Source organism: Chiloscyllium punctatum, chromosome 11 (genome assembly GCF_047496795.1).
Source record: "Chiloscyllium punctatum isolate Juve2018m chromosome 11, sChiPun1.3, whole genome shotgun sequence".
Classification (NCBI taxonomy): Eukaryota; Metazoa; Chordata; class Chondrichthyes; order Orectolobiformes; family Hemiscylliidae; genus Chiloscyllium; species Chiloscyllium punctatum.
This window is the reverse complement of record NC_092749.1, coordinates 72,239,734-72,254,880: the sequence shown is the minus strand read 5'-3', so window position 1 is coordinate 72,254,880 and position 15,147 is coordinate 72,239,734. Positions and strand designations below refer to the sequence as shown.

Sequence of the window (15,147 nt, the reverse complement as noted above, 5' to 3'; positions counted from 1 at the left end):
CAAAGGATACTATCTGTCCCCCTAATTATAGAATCCCCTATAACCACTACTTGTCTATTAACTCCCCCCTCTTGAATGGCCATTTGCACTGTAGTGCCTTGGTCAGTTGGCCCATCCTGTCCAGAGCCCTTTTCCTCATCCAAACAGGGAGCAAGAATCTTGTACCTGTTGGACAAGGTCAAGGGCTGAGGCTCCTCCACTCCTGAACTCAGGTTCCCCCTACCTGCCTCACTTACAGTCCCAGTTAATATTTATGTAGTTGTGCACTTTTTGTTTTTGACCCCGTAGTAATTTGACTGCAGATTTGCTCCTCTATTGAGGATCTAATATATACTCCCAGCAGAATGATTTCTTATTTATTTCTCAGTTCAACCCATATGACTTTTTTTTGGATACTCCTCCTGGCATATCAACCCTTCTCAGACTGTGATTTATTTCTTTAACTAAATATTGTGATGTCTTTCGTATTTTATTTCCTTCTCTACCCTTTCTAATCAATGTAACCAGAAACATTGAGGGGCCATCCTACCCTCTTTAAGCCACTCCAGAAATGGCTCCAATATCATGCTTTCAACTGCCTATCTGTGTGCTGAAATCACCTGTCTTACTTACTAGACTCTTTATGTTCAAGTATATACCATTAGTCATTCAACCTTTGTTGACCGTCATCTAGAGTCATAGAGTCATAGAGATGTACAGCATGGAAACAGACCCTTCGGTCCAACCTGTCCATGCCAACCAGATATCCCAATCCAATCTAGTCCCACCTGCTAGCACCCGGCCCATATCCCTCCAAACCCTTCCTATTCATATACCCATCCAAATGCCTCTTAAATGTTGCAATTGTACCAGCCTCCACCACTTCCTCTGGCAGCTCATTCCATACATGTACTACCCTCTGCATGAAAACATTGCCCCTTAGGTCTCTTTTATATCTTTCCCCTCTCACCCTAAACCTATGCCCTCTAATTCTGGACTCCCTGATCCCAGGGAAAAGACTTTTTCTATTTACCCTATCCATGCCCCTCATAATTCTGTAAACCTCTATAAGGTCACCCCTCAGCCTCCAACGCTCCAGGGAAAACAGCCCCAGCCTGTTCAGCCTCTCCCTATAGCTCAAATCCTCCAACTCTGGCAACATCTTGTAAATCTTTTCTGAACCCTTTCAAGTTTCACAACATCTTTCCTAGAGGAAGGAGACCAGAATTGCAAGCAATATTCCAACAGTTGCAACATGGCCTCCCAACTCCTGTACTCAATACTCTGACCAATAAAGGGAAGCATACCAAACGCCTTCTTCACTATCCTACCTACCTGCGACTTCACTTTCACGGAGCTATGTACCTGCACTCCAAGGTCTCTTTGTTCAGCAAAGTCTTTGCTTCCACAACGATCTGCAAATTTCTGCCTTCCATGCCCAGTTTTACTCCTCTCCCTTCAGAAACTACATTCAGGTTCTCAATCCCTTGCACAGCTAGCTTAAACTCTCTCCAATAGAACTAGAAAATGTCCAAGCCAAAACATTTGTCACTATTCAGCTGGGTGTAAATCAGTACAATCACTATGCCGCAAAGTATCCTTTGCTATGAATGTGTTAATTAACACTGTCTCATTGCATAGTGCTAAATTTCAAAAAACCTATTGTCTCATTGATTCGCTCATGAACATGTCCTCTAACTACAGTTGCCAATTTAGTTTACCCAATCTACATGAAGATTAAAGCTTTTTCCATATTGTGTCTTGTTGCATGGTACTCCAATGTTTTTATATGTTCTCTTTCCAACACTAGCTATTCTTAGGGGTGAATGAGCTGTAAAACTATTTTCATCAATTTTCTACCCCTTGCTATTCCTGAACTGTATTGCTATAGTGTGAAACCATGCAAATTAGGAAGGTCCTAAATTTCATATTTTGCCTGTTTTGAAATAGATGATTTTAATTATGGTGCAGTGGGGCTGTGGCAATTCATTTTAACATTGTTAGACCAGAGAAAAAAGAAACATCAAGCAGAGTTTCCATTCCTGATCACTATCCAATGATCCCTGCTGGGAAATCCATGTACAGATGTAAGTCAAAGAAAAGGACAGGGCTGCCGACTCTGGGTGCCTGGTAGCATTAAGTTCAATCCTGCAGCTAGTTAATAGATATCAGCTTTCAGCTGGCCACAAGACGCCCTTTTAAGGAGAGGAGGTGAAAGTCAGCATTAGCAGAATCTGTGGGACAAAAGAACAAATTGTTTCAAAATATTTTAAAATAACTTTTGTCTGTTTATTCACCAATATTTGCTGTCTGTATATCTTCTAGAGCTAAACTGGGAATGCCGCAGTTCTTAAGCCCAGAAGCCCAAAGCCTTTTGCGAGCACTCTTCAAGCGGAATCCTTGCAACAGATTAGGTAGTTATGTTTTACAATTTTGAGAAAAGTTGGATGAACTGGAAATTGGATAAGTGTGATCACTAAATTAAATAATCATTTTTATCCAATTTTAATTTATATGCTTTTTCTTGGGAAACTCAATTCATTTGTTCACAGGTAATAATGCAAAGATCAGCTGTTATATCAGGCAGTCTCTGAGAAGAATGTATTTCAAGATGCTTGTGATTTCCAGCTTTCCTAATTTCAGAAGTTTTTTTCCTGCTGAAATTGGAAGAAAAAAAAACAATCTATTTCTGACTTTCCTGAAAGTTAATTCCTTTATTGTAAGAGGAGCATGTTTTGAAGTCCGGTTTGCTTGTTTCGCTCTTCGTACACGTTTTCTGTAATATTACAGGGGGCATTGGTTCAACATTCTGCAAAGAAAGAAAAGTAGCCATCATGATAGATTTCTACTTTTTGACAAAATTAATGCAATATTATAACCAAATGATTTTTAAGTTTTTAAATTTCAATTTAAAACAAAAACACTGATTTGTCCTTTTAAAGATGCAGAAAAAACTCTCAATGTTCAGAAGTCAATGATCAATTGGTATTACAAACTCCCAGTTTTGATTGTTGTCTTTAGTTCACTTTAATGTGACTACTTTACTATAGAGTGTATCATTTGAATTTATCAGTTTATTGGAGTTTGGGAGTATATCATAGCTTTATAATTCACCATCAATAACGTCAAAAGACCAGACTGGTTTTGACATCTCACAGCAAAAAGAAAAATAATTGTGTGCATGATGAAAGCTTTACCATATTGGCTCAGAACTTCCGATCAGGATTGGAATCCCTAATTTCTGACCCCATTCAAATGAAAGAAAGCACAGTTACCTTTCGAGAAGTTCTGAATCTGAAGCTTTCTCCAGTAAAGCTATTTGATGTTTAAACTGCTGGCAACATCTGGTGGGTGCGTGAAGGGGTTGAGGTCGCAAGTGGGTGGGGAATAGGGTGGTAGGTGAGTGGGATAGGATACCAAGTGGGTGAGGAACTAGGTTGACAAGTGGGTGAGGGGCTAGAATAGCAAATGGGTAAGGCATACACTGTCAGGTGACAGCTTAGGATGGTGAGTAGGAAAGGGGTTGCATTGCTAGCTGGGTAAAGGAATTGGTTGCCAAGAGAGTGATGGGGTAACATTAAAGGTGGGTGAGGGATTGAAACAGTTGGCAGGTGAAAGGGTATGGTGCCTGGTACATGGGTAAGTGATTAGGGTAGGTCACTAGGAATGCTAGTTGCTGGTGGGAGTTGGAGGCAATGGGGGTTCATCCAGCTGGAAGGAGGGAGTCTTGGGGATTAGGGATGGTAATTAGTTAGGGGTTTCAGATCCATGGAGAATTAGAGGAGTCAAGTGCAGGTGTTGGGGTGATGTGTTAAAGCAGGGTTTACTGGTGAGATCAGTTTAATGGGTCTTACAGAGATCTGAGCGATGTGTCCTATGGCCGTGTAGATAGCATTGCAGGCTACAGGCTGCAGAGAATCGTTATGAACAGGGACCTGCACCCAGCTCTACAGTCGGACCAGGCTGTGCTGTGTATGTTCTTTCCCAGCTTCTGTATGTTGAAAAGTGTTGGTGTGAATGAGTTTGTCAGTGATGTCTGAGGCAGGGAGATAAAACACGAACAAGGGAGGAATACATTAGGTTAACAAGGGATTAGGACCCCTGTAGGTTTGTGTCCTGTACAGTGTATGAGTGTGTGTGTAACATTACCTTGTAAAGGACCCCACATCATTGAATCCTGCAGCCCCCTCTTACAAAGGTCAAATCACTGACCCATTGCTTCAAAAGTGGCCAGAGCCAATTTCTTCCCCATAGCACACTTCCAATTTCCAGCATGGTGGAAGCTGAGAGTGGGTGCTCCTTAGCCTGTGACTTTGATCCTCTGCCTTTACATGTTGGTGAACTTCTGAACATCCAATACCCTGCCTTGTAGCCCTTCTCATTAACTTCAGAGGCTTCACACCTTCTGAGATGCCACCGAACCCATCTACATGACTTTCCACTTGCCACCTTCCCCATCCAGGCTCCTGGCTCATGAGGTGTCCATGGCATATGACCATACAGCCAGGGTTCACCTGACTGTGGACAAATTCCATTCTTACATGACCCTCTTCCTATTCATGTATCACTGTATTTCCCCCCACCCCATCCCCCTTCCCCCCACTTCTTCCTCCCCACTACTTGAAGATTTGGTTGTCCCTCTTCACAATTGTCAACCCCTTTACCCAGGCCTACAGTCCCCAGTCCTGAAGAATAGATTTCTAAGTCTTCTTCCTATTTCAGTGGCTAATGTTGCCTGTCTCACTTGAGTGAACCAACCAAATAGCCCCAAACAAGAAGAGTCCTGACCCCGACTGGAGGGTGTGCATTTCTGTGAGTTGATGAGTGCTACCTGCCAGACCTGCTGCAATGTAGCCACAAAATTGACTGCGACCAACTACCTGGACTGCAGAGGCATGGATCCCCTCACTGAGCTCAGCCTGACTGGACACTTGACTGTGGCTAATCCCTTGGACTCACATGCACTGCCTGCCCTTGACTTGCTGAACCTGGACCCTTGGACTGATGGCTTCCACCTTGGATTTCAGTGAGGACCAGTCCCTAAGATTTTGAGACATGAGTGTCTGCTTGATGTACTTGCAATGTACTTGGGACTAAGTTGGTGTGAGGTTAATGTTACATGATTCTTGACAACAAGCTGACTCTCCCCCGCTTGATTGAGAACTGTAGTGCAGCAAGGCAGGCTGCTAATTGGCAGGGAAGGCTTTGAGCATGCAGGTAGTTGTGAAGTGAGCAAGCACTAAGAGAGAAAACAACAATCCCTGAGTCCAGTCTGTGGGCTGAGTGCAGTCCCTGAGTGCCCAATGTAGCCTGCAATCTATCTTCACCTCCATAGCCCACATCATTCAGATCCCTATCTGGCCCATAAACAGCACCTTAGTTTCAGCACTAAACCTCACTTTAATTCATCACCTTAACACTCAAACTTAACACACTCTGAAGCTCCATGGATCTGAAACCCCTCACCACATGAAGAATCCCAATGCATTTTATACATATATTAAGATCGGGGGTTGCTAGGGAAAGAGTAGATCCACTTGAGGACAAAGAGAGGAATTTATGTGTGGAGCCAGAAGAAATTGGTGAGGTCCTTAATAAGAACTTTGCATCAATAATCACCAAGACAAAGGACATGAATGAAGGTGAGACTAGGGAAGGGTATGTCGATATTAAGAAAAAGGAGGTATTGGGTGTCTTTAAAAATATTAAGGTAGATAAGCCCCAGGGCCTGATGGGATCTATCTCAGGACACTGAAGGAGGTAAGGGAGAAGATTGCTGGGGCCTTGACAGAGATATTTGTATCCTCTTTAGCCAAAGGCAAAGTCCCAGAGGACTGGCGAGTAGTCAATGTTGTTCCTCTGTTTAAGAGGGGAGTAGGAATACTCCAAGAAATTATCGGCTAGTCAGCCTGACGCCAGTGGTATGAAAATTATTAGACATTAATTTTCAAGACAGGACGTACTTTCATTTGGAGAAGAATGGATAATCAACATGGCTTTATGCGTAGGAGGTCTTGTCTCACAAACTTGATTGAGTTTTTTGAAGAAGTGAGAAAGATGATTGATGAGGATAGGTCAGTGGATGTTGTTTATGTGTACTTTACTAAAGTATTTGGCAAGGTTCCTCATGGTAGGCTGATCTAGAAGATTAAGCCTCATGAGATCCATACTGAGTTAGAAAATTGGATACAAAATTACCTTGGCCATAAAAGACAGAGGATAGCTGTGGAGGGGTGTTTTTCTGACTGGAGGCCTGTGACCAGTGGCGTTTGGCAAAGAACAGAGCTGGGACCCTTGTTGTTTATAATTATATAAGTGATTTGGATGAAAATGCAAGTGATCTGATTTCTACCTTTGCAGACAAGACAAAAATTGGTGGAATTGTGGATAGTGACAAAGATTATCATAGAAGGTAGCAGGATATAGACCAGTTGGAAAGTTGGGCAGATAAAAGACAGATGGAGTTTAATTGGGACAAGTGTGACATGGTGCATCTTGGGAGGTCAAATACAAGAGGAAAATGCGTACTAAGTGTCAGGAATGAAAACCATAGAACATAGAACATTACAGAACAGTACAGGCCCTTCGGCCCACGATGTTGCGCCGACTTATAAGCAAGTTGCAAACTGGCATAAAGATCATTTTGCAAAATATATCCTGGTCAATGATCTATCACATCATTCAAAACATTTTTGCAAATGACTTCATCTAGTTCTTGAATTATAAAGGAAAGTTTACCAAAATGATAAACACAACTAATTGTTTAATTCAGCTACATGATTCATTTCTGCAATTGTTCATTCAAAGGCCAACCTTTATATTAACAGCTTACAGCACAGAATTTCCTTTGCCTTGCATTCTTCATTGGCTCGGCTCTATTTATTAGCAACACACAGGCTTAACTACTTGGAATGTCCTCAACTATTTTGTTAAAATTATCAGGCCATGTTTTCACTTTTACTAATCCATACTTAAATGATAATTTATACATCAAGAGGGAGGCACTCGAACAATAGTTGTTAGAAAAACAGGTCTTGCAACATCTCCTGCTGAGTTTTTCCAGCAATTATTGTTTTAGTTTTCATTTCTGCCGTTTAGTGCATACTTTCCTCTTGTATTTGACCTCCTAAGATGCACCATTTCACACTTGTCCCAATTAAACTCCATCTGTCTTTTATCTGCCCTACTTTCCAACTAGTCTATGTCCTGCTATATCCTATGATAACTTCCTCACTATCCACAATTCCATCAATTTTTGTCTTATCTACAAACTGCTGGAAAAACTCAGCAAGAGATATTGCAAGACCTGTTTTTTCTAGCAATTTCTGTTTTTGTTTTTGTTTCTGCTTTCCAGCATCTGCAGTTCTTTCATTTATTTTGTTTCACTAAACAACTGGGCTTTAGGAGCATTGATTTACATAGCGATCTTGGGTGCAAACCCATTGCTCCCTGAGAGTGGCAACACAAGTGGTTAAGTTTACAAAGAAAGCATACAGCATGCTTGCATAGATCAGTTGGGATATTAAGTATAAAAATTACCAAGTATAAAGCTTTTTATTAGGCTACATTTGGAGTGTTGTGTGCAGTTCTGGTCAGCAAACTATAAGAAGGATGTGGAGGCACAGGGCTTAAAAGATGTTTCCCAGGATGTTGCCTGAATTGAAATTATTAGCGAAAAAAGAGAAGTTGGTAAACTTGGGTTGTTTTCACTAGAGTATCAGATGGCAAGGGGCAAACTGATTGATACATATAAAGTTATAAGAGACATGAATAGGGCAGATAGTTAGAGTCTTTTTCCAAGGATGGAAATGTCAAATACTAGAGGGGAATTAGATTTAGGGTAGAGGGGAAAAGTTTAAAGGAGATGTGCGAGGAAAGTTTTTTTTAACACAGAGGAACGTAGGTTCCTGGAAGTGTTGCCAGGGCAGGTGGTAGAAGCAGATATGATAGGAACATTTAAGAGGCATTTATACAGACACATAAACAGGCAGGAAATAGAGGGATATGGACCATGTGCAGGAAAATGAGATTAATTTGGAATTATATAATGGTCAGTAAAGACATGGTGGGCCAAAAAGCCTGTTCCTGGGCTGTTCTTATCTATGTTCAATGAGTGCTAAAAGTGTCAGCAGCTTCTATAGCTCTGTACATGCCTTGTTCCTTTGCTGCCAGATTAATAAGGTGGCCTGGTGGCTCAGTGGTTAGCAATGCTGCCTTACAGTGCCAGGTACCTGGGTTCGATTCCAACTTCGGGCAACTGTCTGGTCAAATTTGTACATTCTCCCCGTGTCTGCATGGGTTCCCTCTGGGTGCTCTGGTTTTCTCCCACAATCCAAAGATGTGCAGGTTAGGTGAATTGGCTATGCTAAATTGCCCATAGTGTTCAGGGATGTGTAGCTTAGGTGCATTAGTCAGGGTTAAATGTAGAATAATATGCTAGGGGAATGGGTCTGGGTGGGTTACTCTCCAGAGGGTTGGTCTGGACTTGTTGGACCGAAGGGCCTGTTCCCACATGGAAGGGATTCTATGAAACTGGAGGCCCTCACCACAAACATTTATCCATGGCGCATTGTGAGGAGCCTAATATCCAGCAGGGCTATTCTCTTCTCCAATGAGAGAAAGGGTGGGATTTATGTGAGAAAAAATTGGATGCATCCTGCGGATGAAGCTGGAAGAAAGTTGGTGCGGTGTTCCAACATAGTGAGAAGGCAGGCAAAGGCCATGCAAAGGTGGTGGTGTGGGAAGTTGTGGTGTTGAGAATGAGTGAAAACGTTGCAGGCAGTAGTGAGAGTACCATGGAATGATGCTTGGGAGGCGGTGGATGTGGTAGCAGAGATGTAGGGGTGAGTGTGAGGTAGCAGAAGTAAGAATACGCCACATACACTGGCGCAGTGAAGAATGATATTTCACCTTCTTGCATCACTGCTAGAAGTACTGACTTGGTGCCAACCTTGGACCAAGCTGGCACTGTCTGGTGGTATAACCTTCTTTGCCACAACTTCCATAAGGACTTCCAGGCCCTTGTTGAAGAATTACAGTGCCATCTTCCTATTCTCAGACATCATCAGAATCTGTCTGTCAATGAGCTGGGCAACTTTGCAATGCCAGTGCTTGTGCACCAGTGCACAGTGGCCTTTTAAAGATGGATGCCAAAGGATGCCAGTCTTTCAAATAAAGTCTGCTGAGAGGCCAGTTCTTCTGGATGGACATCATAGTGGGAGTGGAGGTGAATTCAGCAAAAACCATTCAGAAGACTCACTAGACCTTGCAGTAGAAATACCTCCAAAAAACAACTCAGAATGAGCAGAAATATCATAAGATTGGACCCATTGTTACTCAGTTTGAAGCAAGTTTGATTTCTCTAACCTTTTGGATGATAATTAAGCTAAGTCAGTCAGGCACTCAAAATGTTTTCAGACCATTTTAGATGCTGAGTTATTGCCATCAGAATTTCAATTTTCCAAGCAATTCTGAAGGAGCCAACTACATTGCGTTTTCTATACTTGGTCCACAATGACATCTTCCCACTGGAAGATCTGGGTCAAATCATTTTTTTCATTTATTCATTCACAGGTTGTGAGCATCACTGGCTGGGTCAACATTTGTTGGTTGATGCTACATTGACTGGAGAAGATGACGGTGAGTCACCTTCTTGAACCAATGCAGTCCCATGAGGTGTATGTGCAGCAGGGAGGCCCAGGATTTCAACCAAGCAGTAGTGAAGGGACGTTAATATTTTTCAAGTCAGGATAATGTCTTTGGAGAACTTGCAGATCATAGTGTTCTCATTGTTTCTGTATCACTCATACTTCTAAAGATTGTGTGTTTAGTAAACTGATGAAGGAGCCTTTGAGAGTTGATGCAGTACCTCTTGTAGGTGGTTCATATTGCTGCCACTGTGTATCAGTTATGAAGAGAATGAATTTTTAAGGTGAATGGGGTACCAATCAATTCGGTTAGATGAGCTGAGCATGGTTGGAGCTGCACTATCAAGGCAAGTGGAGAGCATTGCATCACACCCCTCATTTTTACCTCGTACATGGTGAAAAGGTTTTGAGGAATCAGGAGGTGAAAGAGGCCTTTCAGCCCATCATGTCTGTACTTGCTGAATAAACTAGCCACTCATTCTATTCTCAGTTTCCAGCAGCTGTGGCCAAAACAATATTTTATATAGTTTCGCCATTGCATTCTAACTCTTATGTTCAATATGTTACCCAAAGAAAGAAAATATCCCATATACCTTCTTTACCACCTTATCTACCTGTTCTTAGGAACCTGAAGTCATGTACTCCAAGGTTACTCGCTTCCTCTACCATTCTCAAAACTCTCCCATTTATTGTATATTCCTTTATTTTTCTAGACCTCCCCAAATGTATAACCTCACACTTCTCTAGATTGAATTCTATTTGCCACTTTGCTGCAAATTCAACCAAAACATTGATATTGCCCTGCTGTCGACAGCCATTCTCTCCACCGTCAGCTACCCAGCCAATTCTTGTGGTTCTGCAAATTTCCTGATCATGCAAATCCCTAGCCTCTGATTTGCTGCGCTAGCCAAAGTATTTATGTGACTGATACAGTCCAGTTTTGTATCAAAGGAAACATTCAGCATATTATTAGTGGGGAATTCAATGATGGTAATGTCATTAAATATCAAGATAAGATGGTTAGATTCTCTTTTGTTGGAGAAGGTCATCTTTTGCCTTTGTGAGGCACAAATGTTAGTTGCCAACTATCAACTCAAGCCTTAAAGTTGTCCAGGATTTGCTGCATTTGGTTATGGATTATTTCAGAATCTGAGGAGTCACAAATTAAATAATGGTGCAATCATCAACAAACTGCTTATTTTGATTTCATGCTGAAGGGAAGGTGGATGAAGCAACTGAAAATGATTAGGCCTAGACCATTACCTGAAGGGAATTCTGCAGTGATATCTTCCAATGGAAATGCTTGACCTGCAGTAACCACAATCACCTTCCTTTTTAGAAAATACAGAGATTTTAGCTCAGGCTCCTTGATGCTACACTTGGTCAAACGTCACTGTGATGTCAAAAGCAGTCACTCTCAACTTATCTCATGATTGCATAATCAATAGAACTGAGGGTACACATTCCATTTGGTGTACTGTGCACAATTATGGATCAGATTCAGTGATCTTTATAAAGCAGTGACTTTTCAGAAGTAATTATTTCTTTTTTTAAATTTTATTTGTATTTTTATTTTGTTTTAAAGGTGCTGGACCTGATGGAGTTGAGGAGATAAAACGACACTGTTTCTTTGGAACTATAGACTGGAATGTAAGTGCAGCATTTAAATTCTGAAATTCAGTAGTTTGAATTTTTAAACTGTTAGTATGACTTCTTGTTAACGAACATGACTCTCTGCTGCTAATCAGCCTCTTTGCAATCAGTGACATAAAGTTTCACCTATCGTTTACTCTTTAGCCCTTGCCCCAATCCGATCTTCTGCATAAAACCCAACAATTTCCTAGCTACTATCAGTTCTGAGGAAGGGTCACTGGACCCAAAACATTAATTCTGATTTCTCTCCACAGGTGCTGCCAGATCTGTATAGCTTTACCAGCAATTTCTGTTTTTGTTTCTGATTTCCAGCATTTGCGGATTTTTAGTTTTTTTTAATGTAAAGTTCCCTTGTCAGTAGCACAAAGTTGCATTGGCTTTTCTATCTGCTGTTTTTTTAGGTTTCCCTAGAATGGTTTCAATAACTGAAAAGCCACCAATTTGAATCCATTGGTAAATGACGGGTTGAAACAGTCACTTAACATATCCAGTTAAGATTATTTCCATGAAATCTGCTTCAAAAATCAAGTGTAAAGATAATTATGAGAAAAGTAACAACTTAGCTGGCACTCAGTTGCAAAATTTTGAAAAACATGTGTATTTTGCATACATGCCAAGTTCAATTTTGTATGACATTACTAGTACTATTTTAAATGCACACTGACAGTGCTTCCAGTAATATTTTATAAGCTCAGTTTTTGTACTATGTAAGTATTAGTACTCATTATTCGTATTCTAAGTGATTATTTACATATGCAGTATTTTCAGTGGGGGCTTATCAGTTCACCTTTAGTATTTTCAGTACAACAACAACAAAGCCGAGAGGTGCTGGCACAGTGATTAATCGTCAGGAAGAAATTGCCCTGGAGTCCTCAACATTGCTTTTGAACATCATGAAGTCACTTAGTATCATGTCAAACATGGGCAAGAAGAAAACCTGATTACCAATCTGATCAATCGCCCTCCCCCAGTTGATGAATCATTACTCTTTCATATTGAATAACAGTGCATGGTGACATAGCTGTAACATCACTGGAATAGGCTGGATGAGCTGAGTGTGGTTGGAACTGCACTTATCCAGGCAAGTGGAGAGTATTCCACCACACTCCTAACTTATACCTTATAGATGGTAAACAGGTTTTGGGGAGTCAGGAGGTGAAACAGGCTACTCAGCCCATCCTTTCTGCACTGGCTAAATAAACTAGCCATTCCATAGTTCAAATTCCACGATGATAGATAGTGAAATTTTAATTCAAAGAAATTTGAAATTAAAAGCTAGCATACTGGCAATTATGTAACTATTGACATGAAAACCCATCTCATTCACGAATGCCATTTAGGGAAGGGACTGGCTTACATATGATTCCATATCCACAGCCAGGTTGAGTCTTATTGCCCTATGGGCAATTAGGGGTCGGTAATAAATGCTAGCATATGATGTCCATGTGTCGTGAACAAATAATAAATACTCCAAGACTCAAAAGCATTGAAGGTGGAAAGGGCGCTGAATATGCTGGGGGAACATCTTCAATGTCCATGACTAAGAGTGGTGTGTTAGCACCACCATTGACTGAATTGGCCAAATCCTGAAGGACACATCTGGCAGATTGGGCCTGTAGCAGATGAGGAAAAAAAAATCAATCTTATCCTCACTGGTCACAGATTCATCTGTACTTAATGTTGTTGGTAGAACTGAGCACCAGGGCTGAAAATGTGTTGCTGGAAAAGCGCAGCAGGTCAGGCAGCATCCAAGGAACAGGAGAATCGACGTTTCGGGCATCAGCCCTTCTTCAGGAACTGAGTACCACTCAATCCTTGCAGAGATTAAGCCTGTCTTCATCTCCATCTTGTTGGTTAGCACTGTCAACATGCTAAATGGGTAGATTTTGAACAAATTGAGCACCTCAAAATTTGGCATCCATGAGGCACTGGACACAATCAGCAGCAGAATTGTATTCAATTAATATCTGAAACCTAATCGCCCAGCATGTCCCACACTATCATTTCCATCAGCTAAGGGAATCAATCCTGGCTCCATGAAGAGTGCAGTAGAAGAGCAATCCAGGAGCAACATCAGGCCGGACTAAACGTGAAATGTCAATATGGTAAAGCACAACACAGGACTACTTGCATTCCTGGCAGTGGAGATAACGTAGGACTAAGTGACTTTCAAAACCAACAGATAATATCAGGGCTTCTCAATTCTGTCCAATCCAGTCACTAATGATAATGGACAATTAACAGCTCAATGGAGAAAGGAACTCCATAAGTACTTACAGCCTCAATGAGGCGGGAGGCCAGCACATCAGTGCAAAAGACAAGGCTAAAACATTTATTACCAACTATAACCAGAAGGGGCATGTTGGTGATCCTCCTCAGCCTCCCTCTGAGCTCCACAGCAACACAGATACCAGTCTTTAGCTAATTTGATTCATTCCATGTATGAATTGGCTGAAGTTGCTGAATACTGCACAGGTTATGGTTCTATTCTGTATTAATTTTAATGTTTGCCATAATTTTGTAATCTTCCCATGAGGAGGTGCCAGAGGATTTGAAAGTGGCAAATATGACACTCTTATTTAAGAAAGAATATAAGAATGTTGCTAGCAATTACAGGCTGCTCAGTTTAACATAGTGGGGAAAGTATTTTTAGAAACAATAATCAGGGGAAATACATGGGCACAGACTTAGCTTGATTTGAATTAATTAACGAGAGCCAGCATGGATTTGTAACAGCTAGATTGTGTTTAACAAATCTAATTGGATTTTTGTGATAAAATAACACAGAAGAGTGATGAAGAGAATGCTATTATCTATTTGGATTCTAAAAAAATGTTTGACGAAGTATCACATAAAGTCTAGTTAACTTTAGAATATGAATGTCAGTTTCAACTCAGAAAAAAAATTGGCCCAAGGACAGACGAGTGATTTTTCAGACTGGAGAACACTGGTGATGTTCTCCAAAGCTTAGTAATATATATATAAAATGGGCTAGATATTATGCTTTTGTGACTATGTCCAAGTTGCATCGAGTTTTTCTGAGAGATATCCACTGTGAGGTCGAGCAAGGCTTCTCGTCTAGTCTTGCCAAACTCACCTCGTTAACTACCTACCCTGCCTATATGGTATCACCCATGTCTGATCCCAGCGCCATCATACCACTCACTGTTCCCACAACAAATTGCCACTCAGTGGAGATCCCAGAATTCGCCCATATTCCTTGCACCTGTGCATTCTTTAAAAGCCCATTATGCACCCAGACAGCCAGTCTGGAGCTGCCCTGCAAGTTTCCTGACTTTTGTCCCAGATATAGCAAATGGAGGGTAATCATCACCTTGCTTTGTGGACAAGGTCATGGAGATATTACTGGACAGGCTGGCGCAGAGGTAAAACTTCATCTTCCCCCAGAAGCAGCAACGGAGGCCACAGCTTTGGACCATGTACATGCTGGCTTGGTCTGAGGTTACCCAGGTTAAAGCACTCTTTGCCATCTGAAAAAAATGCCCGACACTGTCAGGGACATTCTCAGTTCTGCCAGTGCAAGTGCCACCACCTTCTCTCTAATGCCTCACATACTCTTTATCTCTGCTAGTGTACCAATCTCCCATGTTATACTAAACTCACAACATCCTGCAACATCTTCCCTTACTCACCATCACCTACCCGAAACTCTGCACACCACTAATCCTGCATGCTCTCTGCACTGCCTACTGACTCAGTGAGGACACCTCCCCACCTGCGCTAACAATAACAGCTGTGCCATGCACTTCATCGCCCTTAATACCTCTCTTTCCAGGAGGAAAGAAATTCCAAACAGAGCTGGAAAGACTATTGATTGGTAGTTGACATTTGACTCCACACCCTTTTG

General features: G+C 41.5%; 1 protein-coding gene across 5 annotated transcripts in view; it reads left to right on the top strand.

Moving 5' to 3' along the window:
- Positions 1–15,147, top strand: part of rps6ka2 (ribosomal protein S6 kinase, polypeptide 2) — a 436,546-nt gene that overhangs the window by 326,415 nt on the left and 94,984 nt on the right. For all 5 annotated transcript variants that reach the window (XM_072581035.1, XM_072581037.1, XM_072581038.1 and 2 more), the window contains 2 exons: positions 2,305–2,393; positions 11,212–11,276. In XM_072581035.1, the coding sequence (XP_072437136.1) occupies positions 2,305–2,393; positions 11,212–11,276 (154 nt within the window). The remainder of the gene's footprint in view (positions 1–2,304; positions 2,394–11,211; positions 11,277–15,147) is intronic.